Here is a 10,000-nt window from a genome sequence, read left to right as displayed (position 1 = left end):
AATAGCCAAGCTGATAGATTTAGTTGCTTGGTCAGAAGGGAAAATGACCAACTGAAAAATCAGCTGTAACACTGTTGGACCATCTACTGAACTACACGAACTCCTGGGAATGAGGAGGGTGGGCGGGGGGGGGGGGGGGGCACGGGGGAAGTGGGGGCTGTACATGTATCTCAACATTGCTTTTTTGTAAAATATAAGAAGGACGTTATACAATTTCATCCTGGAATGTAACTCTATATAATTAAACTTTAGGAAAATTGATGATGAGATGAGAAAGATTACTGAAACACACATGAGGTGCTTGTTTTTTTAAAAGCCCAGTGTCCTGCATTAAAAGTCTAGTGAGTCTGATGTTGTAAAAGAGGACTATGTGACAAACAAGTTTTGGCAATGAGGATAACTTTTCTTCCTACCTTCACAATAAGCAATAGTGCTTTCGTGTCATCTTCATGATGGCAAAGAAGGTGTTCTGGACAAAAACAAGAAATTGTAAGATTAAAGCTGATAAAGGACTAATTAATAAGTAAAAACATATTTTTGTTGGAAGGCACAGATTTAACCATCCATGTGCCCACTTAATGTATATGCTGGGGTATTATTAGAAGCCAGCACCTGTCTACACTGAGTACCGTACCTGCTGAAAGGAGGTCTCAAAATCATGTGGCATAATAATTATCAAAACAAGAAAAAAACTACTAACAAGATAGAACTTCTCATTACATGGCTTTCTTGACATCAAAATTCACAAAACTAAGAACTATATGTACACGTAAAATAAACGAACAGTATAACAAGTCAAAGCCTTGCTGGAAAGTGCTGCTTATTTGTGTGCAACACATGCACAGAAAGGTGCCGCTCCGTACTCTTGCTTACAATCACACCAGAATTACGAAATTTAAAATAATATTATCTTCCATACTATACAATGTTACTGGGAATTTTAAAGTGCTATTATGATGAACTTCACATCTTTCCTATCCAAGCTATTTTCAGATACATGTAAACATGAAGTCTGTATGAGAAGAAGAATGCTGTTTACTATTTCAAATATTTCTTTTTGTTTCAGAGATATATATGCAAATCAGCAAAGTGATAACATCATATGATGAAAAAAGATATCTCAACCAATTTGCAGCAGAAATGCTGGATTCTTTGCAGTAAGATTCCAGTAGATATGCTCCACAATATGAGCATACCAGTTTTGTTACCATGGCAACATACTGGGCACCACACTTCCCTAATATTAAAGGCTTTGCTGGCCACCTTTGACATTCTATTTTGATATTTGCCAATGGTGCCTGACATCTGTTAGGTCAAGTTTCTGGCCCTGTTAAATGTTTTTTTAGCTTAAGATTACCAAAAATATTAAAATCAGGTTGGAGGGGAATGGAAAAGAGTGAGTTGCCATGGGAACCAATTTCTTTATAGCTGTAGGTGCGTTGCCTGTAGAAGTATTAGCCCACAAACTTTCAATGGTCTCTGCTGCAAATTGACTGTGATGGCTCCACATGTATTTATATACTTGATGTTACATTAATTAAATTATGATGTCATCAGTCCTCTCATTTGCATATTTTACACATTTTCAAACTTTAAATATCTCCAGAACCAATGCAGATATTTCCAAACGGTAAACAAGGTTTTTAATCATTCCTGGGATTCTATGTGATAATCCTAAAAATTCAAGGGATAAGATTTTCATCATACATGAAGTAGCACTTAAAAAAAACAGAGAATTTGCTATATAATATATTGTATAACACTTTTTGTTTAAAACAAATTATTTACCAAGCAGTTTGTGGATCAGCTCAGCAATGCGTGCTCGTGAATTCTGTTCTCCCATAGATACATCTGAAATAACCAGTAACACAATATATTGTTAACCCAAGGCAGTATTGTTTTCTACCACTTTAGAACAATAAAGTATTTTTAACAAGCATTTTTTTGCTTCGACTCCACCATCTGCCAACCATGTGGCTGAGTTGCTTGACCACTAGACTAAAGTGTGGAAGGCAATAAATTGGAAACCCAGCCTGACATACAGTTCAGTTGATTTGATTTGATTGCTGTGCAGTGCAGTTAAAGCCCCATTGCCATTGAAGTCAGTTTATCACATGTCTGTCCTGTTATTGATCATGAATTTCGTCATAACATTGTCAAAATAGTGGTGGATCCATGAGGCGATAGCCAAGTGGATCCGCAGACTACTTTGACAATGTTATGATGAAAGTCATCGTCAATAATCGCAGAAAACATGAAAAACTGACATCAATTTGCTTTTACAATTATAACAAAAAGGTAGAGGGATCAAAATAAGTCAACACACGAGAAGAACATGGGACAAGAGTGCGAGAAACTTCAATCTGACGCGAGCAATGTCGCATCATTATCGCATAAAATTAATTTATGTATCTGTTCGCTTATCAACAATAAAAATTAGCAAATGAGTGTGTGAGAATTTTGCAGTCATTGTAAAATTAACAAATCTAAAGTGGTTCAGCATTGTCTGTGCTCTTATCGACAACGATATTCGCCATCACAGTGGTCTAAATGTTGTGGCCTCGTGAGTCCACAACACCAGAGCGTGACCAAAATCATGACAAGAAAAAGGAGCAAGCGTTGTCTATAACTTTCTCGCAATATGATTGGTTTATTTCCCAAAATAGGTGTTCCTGATTAGCTATTACATTGCGTAACAAATTGACAAGAGCATGTTGCTTACAGCATCTTAATTATTAGATTGCGAGATTACAAGCAATTGTGGTAAAAAGTAAAACTGACACATAAATAAAGTTCATCATCAACATCACCTGCGTGGTGCCATTGATACAGTGTTTTGAAATCTACCTCTACTAACAAGTGTCTTGAGACCTCTGAAAGACAATCAAGGTAAAGTAGATGATCCACAGAAACTGACCCTAGATTATTTTTACTTGAAAAAAGAAAAAGAAACAGAGCTTCTACATGCACTTAGTCTATTACATTATCTGTTGCTGGTGTGTATATGTAAGGCAGTCTTACCTCTGGGTATGGAGGGAGGGACAAGTACATGTACAGTGTAGTACTTCAGCGTGAGAGGGGCAGGCCCATTCACAGGTGAAAACAGCTTAATTGTGAGACAATGTTAAATTTCATGGGTTCTATTGGGTTGAGAGGTTTTTAATTAACTCACAGAAGCTACCTCTGGACAAATTTTGTTGTCAACCAACAAGGCTGCTGCCTAAGAAAATTTTCCGGGAGCCTTTCGGGCTTCCAACATGAAAAGTTAGTAGCCCAAGTCATTTTTTCAAGAGCCCAGAATTAATTAATTTCAGCTGGGCTCATATTTACAAGAAAGTGAGCCCAGGATGAATCAAGTAAGGCGCCCATTCGGGCTACTTGTTTAGAAATTTGGTCGCCCGCGCTCGTAAATAAGGTGCCCCAGGCGAATGGGCGACAAGCAGCAACCTTGAACCAAAGAATTCACTGCTTTAAGTTGATGCATCTTACATATTTTCCAGAGGAGGCCTTTCCCAATCAGGCAAGAGAATAGCTGCTCCAGACAAGCATCCAACAATGATATTGAGACACTGTTGCAGCTCTTCCCTGAAAGCAAACAAAATCACAATCAAAAACACTTTGCTCAAAGAATAATGGGCAAGGTGAATTTAAAAAATGCCCCGCAGTGTCACTATTAGCCCTAGAACATGCGGCAATTAACTGTTAATAAAATGACTCTTACATTATCTTCTGTAATTAACAAAACACCATTCCTGCAGCTACTCACCTTGAGAGAGTCAGTGATTGATCCAAGATCTTCTCTAATTTTGTAAGTTCTGGTTGCAAAAAGGTATCCAGCAGCAGCTTTGCCAACAGCTTTTCCTCTTCAGTTGGTATGTGCCACTGAATGTTCAGATTGTGCAAATCACCAGGCTTGCCCCAATCCTACAAAAGAACGTAACAAATAAAACGACTTGACTGCATGTGATGGAAAAATACGTTTTGTCAAAATTCACTTGAGTAAAGTCCTTGGTCAGGTCACATCCTTGTAAGAGTAACTGAATGACATCAAATTAGTCATAATAGCCCTTTTCACGGTTAGTGTTTTTAATTTGCATTACAATGTAATCTAACGTGGATGCGAGGCAATTTCGCGTTAAAACTACAAAATAGCCCGAAATTGCCTCACATACATGCCAGATTATATTGAGAAAAACTAACTGTGAAAAGGGCTATTGACTGGCAATCAGCATTCATCAATAAAGGATTATTAAACATAAAATAATGATGGCTAAAATAGCAGAGATTCCAGTTTCACTACATGTACACCACCTTACCCCCTCCCACTCAATAAGGAATATAACTAATCCCTCACCCTGATAAACAGGTGTTCTGTGGGTGGCGTTCCAAAGTCAACAAGTAAACTTCTCCATTCCACGGGGTATATTTTAGCTAATGGTCTCAACATGTGCTCCAGAAGCTGCAAATAATCAAGGAAAAAACAGGAATCAGTGAGAAGCCATGGAAATGGATCCTTAAGATCAGTGCATTTTTCAATCAGAATGGCTTGGGGTTCGCACAGATTTTTTATTGCAAAATTAAAGACTTTTTCCAGACTTTTCCCAAAATGCTAATTTTTTTTCCAGACCCAAGTTTAGTATAATTTTACATAGTTTGTCCCATGATGCACTGTGAACATACAGTAACCACGATGCAGTGCTGGTGTAAGAGAGATCTGAGACTTCTCCGTGTGCGATTGAATGTTTTCGCCAAAGACGAAATTTTTAATAAGATTTGACTACCTGAAAAAATTCACTTAGTAATAAAGCACTTGCTTAATGGGGACATAGTTTTTCAGTGAGTGATTAACCCATTGACTCCAAGGGGTTCCCCATTGACGAGTAAAATCGTCTGGCGTTAGACAGAGTAAAATACTAAGTCTGGCCGGTTTAGGTCTGTTTGGACGTCAAAGGGTTAAGTTTTTAAAACAACAAATTCTCCAGACTTTTTACCATTTTTCCAGACTTAATCTTTATTTTTCAGACTCTTTCCACGTCTGGAAAACTGGTGTGCAAATTTCAAGACTTTTTCAAGAATTCAAGACTCTGTACGAACCCTGCAATTCAATTAATGCTGATGTAGCAGAACGCCTGGGGAAAATGGGAACAGGGATTTACACCCAACCACTGCAATGTAAGTAGGTACTGGTGGGCTGCGGCACATGGAAGTTGGAGCTTAGGACCTTTTAACAAGCTTTGAATGAGCTTTGACCAGGAAAAACACTTGGGCAAATTCAACCTACTGTGGCACCCAATGTGGCAGCCTCTTTGCACTTGAGATGGATTGTCGATTTTATTGCCGCAATAAGTTTTTCCTTGTATTCCAATGCCCCACTGGATCGCACAACCTGTAAGAAAACAAAAGCAGACTGAGCCATGACCTGAAGGTTTCCCTTTAGTTAAATGCTATTACATTGCTAACAGTTCTCTACTAGTGAACCTAAACCCTAATCCTTGAATTATTCTTCTAATAATTATTGTACTACCATGCAATTCAATTTGCCAGGTGATATACATTGCAAAGGAAACAACTTGCATCACCATTAGTTTAAATACAGATGTCTTTTGTTGCAAAACATGTTTTACCAAAACATGAACAAATTACCGGTAATCTTAAAAGGAGACGAAAATAATGCTGCAAAGACCAAAATTATCCCTTGACATGAAACTGATTTTTACCTCGGATAAAATCTGCAGATTCCAAAGTAACTGATCATCAACTTCTTCTTCTTCAGACATACCTTCCACTAAAGAAATACTAAGATAATTAGTTAAAACAGAAAATTTTCAACAACTACACAAAGAAGATAGTTTTGCTTGGATTGTTTAAGCATTCATACAAAATTTACGTAGCTGACTCACCTGAAGTCAAATGTTCAATAACTGAACAGCAATGAGGTACAAACAACTTGAGAGTGGCTGAGGCATTTGTCTGGAATGAATCAAACACTCTAAATAATTATCTCACTTTACATCTAGAAATATGTGGACTCAAAAAATGTAAATGTAAATTGTATCTGGTATCTTTTTCTATAATGGAGGCAAGAAATAACGAATTGGCTTGATCACGACTGTGTGGAAAAATAATTTCTTTTTATTACCGCATACAAAGCTATAACAGCTTGTAGAACATTTTCCTTTAACCATAAAGACAACCATACAATTCATGTATTTGCAAGGAGCAAGGATGGCACAGTCGGTTAGTGCATGGCCTTGATGCAAGAGGTCTTGAGTTCGATTCCCGGGTCTCGCATCCTTGTTTCAACTTCTTTCCTTTCTGTGTAGCTAAGTAGCTTTAAATACCCGTAAAACGGAGCACTGATGGAGAGGGGGGAGTAAAATGAACGCACTGCCGACCTCAGGTTTGTCAGTTGAACTACTGTTACAAGTTATCTACGTTAAATATGGTTGCTTTACTTTACTTTACTTTACTTGTCAGCACCTTGTAAAAAAACCTGTTAAAAGACCAATAAATTATTGAAGTCAAAACTATAATATTGTACGAAACACAATTGAGAAGACTAACCCGAGCAGCAGCACGGCAGATGTCTGATGCCATCTTTCCTGCAACCTTAGTTTCAAGTACTTTGTTGGTACAAAAGGCAAACAGCTGTTCAAGGGCACACTAAACACACAAAGGCATGTCTTAGAAATTACGTACATTGATTTTGGTCTTGCCAGTCAACATAAGCAGAACCTTTGGGATTGGACACTTCTTTGATTTTCTTAATTATAGCTGAGAATAGTGGTAGAATATAATAATTATAATATAACTGAAAATGGTTAGAATCATGTGTTGTCTTGAGTTGAAACAGTTCTGTCCAGAGTTGATAATTTTAATTCTGTTCCACTTTTAGTAATTTAGCCTAATATAGCATTGTTTAGTACTAACTATGAAATATAAATGTATATGATTCTTGGTTGTCTACATGTACATACAGTGTAACTTAAGGAAACCCAATGTGAATCTAATGAAAGACACTGTGATGGACAAATGATCTGTAATTCAATTAGCCTTAATTTTTAAGTTCTTTTTCCTTTGAGAGTCCACTCTATACAGAAATAGGGAGACAAGTGATTTTACCCAAACATTAACCATAAACTTGGGATGATTTTAACCTTAAAATTACCTTGAAAATCTTGGGTGAACTCTGCATGAGAATTGCATGACATGTTGAGGCCACGCCCATTCCCATCATCCCCTCAAGAGTATGCCGCTGATCAGCTTTCATCGTTGTACTGTCCAATTCTGATGTGTTCTCAAATGATGAGTTTTCAATCATAACAAAGCACCTACAAATTTACACATTTATTGACAGGTCAAAATTCTTTATTATCAAATGGACATACACGTAAACATTTTATTAATTACTTTTACAGCACTTTCTCTCTTTCACTGTTTTAATATTCTTAAATAAATATCTCTGTTTTAATATTCTTTAATATTTAGTTAATACTGCAGAATTACAAGAGAAATTATCAACTACATTGTAAGAAAAAAAGGTTTCATTCAGTTGTGTTTATTAAACTTGCCTGTTAACATGGTGGGCTGGACAGAAGTCAAAAACAAAGACTGTTTCAGATTTACATTACATTCTACAAGGTCTTTCATAATAATTAGGGTCATTATGTTCTGTCTGGTTTCAAATCCATGACCTCCAGCATTGTGGTTTGATGCTTCAGCATCTTATACCTATTAAATTGGATGGGAGTTCTATGACGTTTGTAAAAACATGACCAAAATACATGCCATTTGGTAAGACAATTTTAGCATACCGATCCATAAATTGCAAAACAAAGTCTTCAAACTGAGCTGTTGCAAAGCATAACTCTTTTTCATCCTGTAAGGCATAAAAGCAGAGAATGTAAAAAACCACATTGAAGGTTGCTCAAGTAGCGATTAAATAAAAAATAATGGAAACTGTAAGATACATTTAATAACATAATTAGTATGGTCACTTACACATTACATGTACATGTGTACCTTTTTGCAGATACAGCAGCCATTTTGGTTTCAATTGTTTCAAATAGCTATTATGGGATGCCCAGGGGGCAAATACATATTAATTTGCCCCCATAGCAACCCATAATGTCTTTCAAAACAATAGAAATCAAAATGGCCGCTGTAGCATGTTGTACATGTATTCAACAAAACAATCTGCTTGACCTCAAGGTGTGCTTTCATGTGCTATTTGATCATTAAAATGTGTTATACAAAAGTCATGCACACTTTATAGCCCCCATCATAAATTGAACTTATAATGGGTGGTAACTTAAAGTATGACCAAATCAACTTATGGCCAGTTACAAGTGCTTAAAAATGAAATAGAAATGATTGGTACACCTCAGTAATAAGAACAGTTAACTGTTGAAAAAGCAGTTCTCAAGCAAACACTGTATTGCACAAACCCATTTGCCCCATTCTAGCATGAAATATTGGGTTGTCTTTGCAATTTATACCTCTGTCATTTCTACAACTCCTACAGCCTCTGAACAATCAACCACAGGAACCAAACAAACTACAGTGGAGATGAACATAAAGGTTCCCTAAAAGATAAATCAACATTACTTTTACTTTCCCACTGTGCTCACTAATGCAGCAACACACTTATGGTATATAACTAGGGGTAATCGAAGCTTAGGCGAGTGCGCTCAATGTTTGTAGGACGGTACAGGTTTGGTACAGGTAGCAACTGAGGGGGGAGGGTGGATGGTTCGTGCGATAGGGAAATGTTAGTACAGTGGAACCCCGATACAACGATCCTCGATATAACGATATCCCCGGTATAAAGATAAACACGCTATGTCCCGGCAAAAGTTACAGTAAAATGTATCGGACAGAACCCCGATATAACGATCTTCAATATATTAACGATATTCCCGATATAAAGCTGAGTTCTTAGCGTAACGAGCGTAAAACCTTCCCCGATATAACGATATCACAGCATCAGTACACAGATACAACTTTAAATGTTTAAGTTTTGTTTTGTTTTGTTTCCCTTTTACGATTCATACCACAGACTTTGTTGTGTAACCTTGATAACGTCTAATGCTTTGCAAATTATGAGTCATTTGATACTCATTACAAGTTTAATTAAACAATATGTACAGTAGTAAAAAAGCACATGTTAATTTTACCCCGATATAAAGATATTTTCGGTTATTTTAAGGCAATATCGTTACGTCGGGAGTCTCGTTATAATGATACCTCGATATAACGATCTAATTCCACTGTACTGCATCTATGAACGTGACAACTTGTTAGATTTGGAATTCTACAAGTAGACAACTACTGAAAATTACTCTAAAATGAAACTGTTACTTGCAAGTCTTTTTAGCTTGTGGTATTAAAGACCTAAGACTACTTTTCTGTGCTGAACGCTGGGACACAATAAATTCAGTTTGTTGATTTCAATGCCGTAAATATCACAAGTCATGATGAAATGGCGCCGACGAGCGTCATATCTCGGTAGATTTACTTTGTGGCACAACGGCCGCCAGGCTTCACAACTCGGTTGATTTACTTTGTGGCACAACGGCCGCCAGGCTTCACAACTCGGTTGATTTACTTTGTGGCACAACGGCCACCGAGCTACACAACTCGGTAGATTTACTTTGTGGCACAACGGCCGCCGAGCAAAACAACCCGGTTTGATGCAAGCGCGAGGAGTTGCACACATTTTCCAAGGACAGTGACGAACCATCCTTAATCCAAAGTAAAATTTTACCGACTTCAGTTGACAGACCTTCAGCAATCTTTCAGCTCTTTTCAACGATGAACGATGGAAGATTATCACATCTCACCAAACGCTAGAATAATGAACGCCGACGACGCACAAATCACCACGTGCGTTAGTTCGTCAAAGTGAGGCAAAACGTAACCAAGCGCCTCAAAGCAAGGCAAAAGTGTGTCGACGACGAAAATGCAATCTCGAAAAAACTTCCCTTACAACACAAATTAG

The 10,000-nt window shown here is 37.3% G+C and overlaps 1 protein-coding gene across 1 annotated transcript in view; it reads right to left on the bottom strand.

Annotated features, from left to right (window-relative positions):
• Positions 1-10,000, bottom strand: part of LOC138049720 (proteasome activator complex subunit 4-like) — a 64,943-nt gene that overhangs the window by 43,652 nt on the left and 11,291 nt on the right. The window contains exons 13-25 of the mRNA XM_068896122.1: positions 8,499-8,585; positions 7,815-7,879; positions 7,169-7,331; positions 6,565-6,663; positions 5,901-5,970; positions 5,718-5,785; positions 5,282-5,386; positions 4,355-4,459; positions 3,767-3,924; positions 3,490-3,585; positions 2,815-2,873; positions 1,789-1,851; positions 414-469 (exon numbers count right to left, since the gene is read on the bottom strand). Of these exons, the coding sequence (XP_068752223.1) occupies positions 414-469; positions 1,789-1,851; positions 2,815-2,873; positions 3,490-3,585; positions 3,767-3,924; positions 4,355-4,459; positions 5,282-5,386; positions 5,718-5,785; positions 5,901-5,970; positions 6,565-6,663; positions 7,169-7,331; positions 7,815-7,879; positions 8,499-8,585 (1,194 nt within the window). The remainder of the gene's footprint in view (positions 1-413; positions 470-1,788; positions 1,852-2,814; positions 2,874-3,489; positions 3,586-3,766; positions 3,925-4,354; positions 4,460-5,281; positions 5,387-5,717; positions 5,786-5,900; positions 5,971-6,564; positions 6,664-7,168; positions 7,332-7,814; positions 7,880-8,498; positions 8,586-10,000) is intronic.

This window comes from Montipora capricornis, chromosome 5 (assembly GCF_036669925.1).
Source record: "Montipora capricornis isolate CH-2021 chromosome 5, ASM3666992v2, whole genome shotgun sequence".
In the NCBI taxonomy this organism is placed as follows: Eukaryota; Metazoa; Cnidaria; class Anthozoa; order Scleractinia; family Acroporidae; genus Montipora; species Montipora capricornis.
This window is presented reverse-complemented; position numbering and strand designations above follow the sequence as displayed.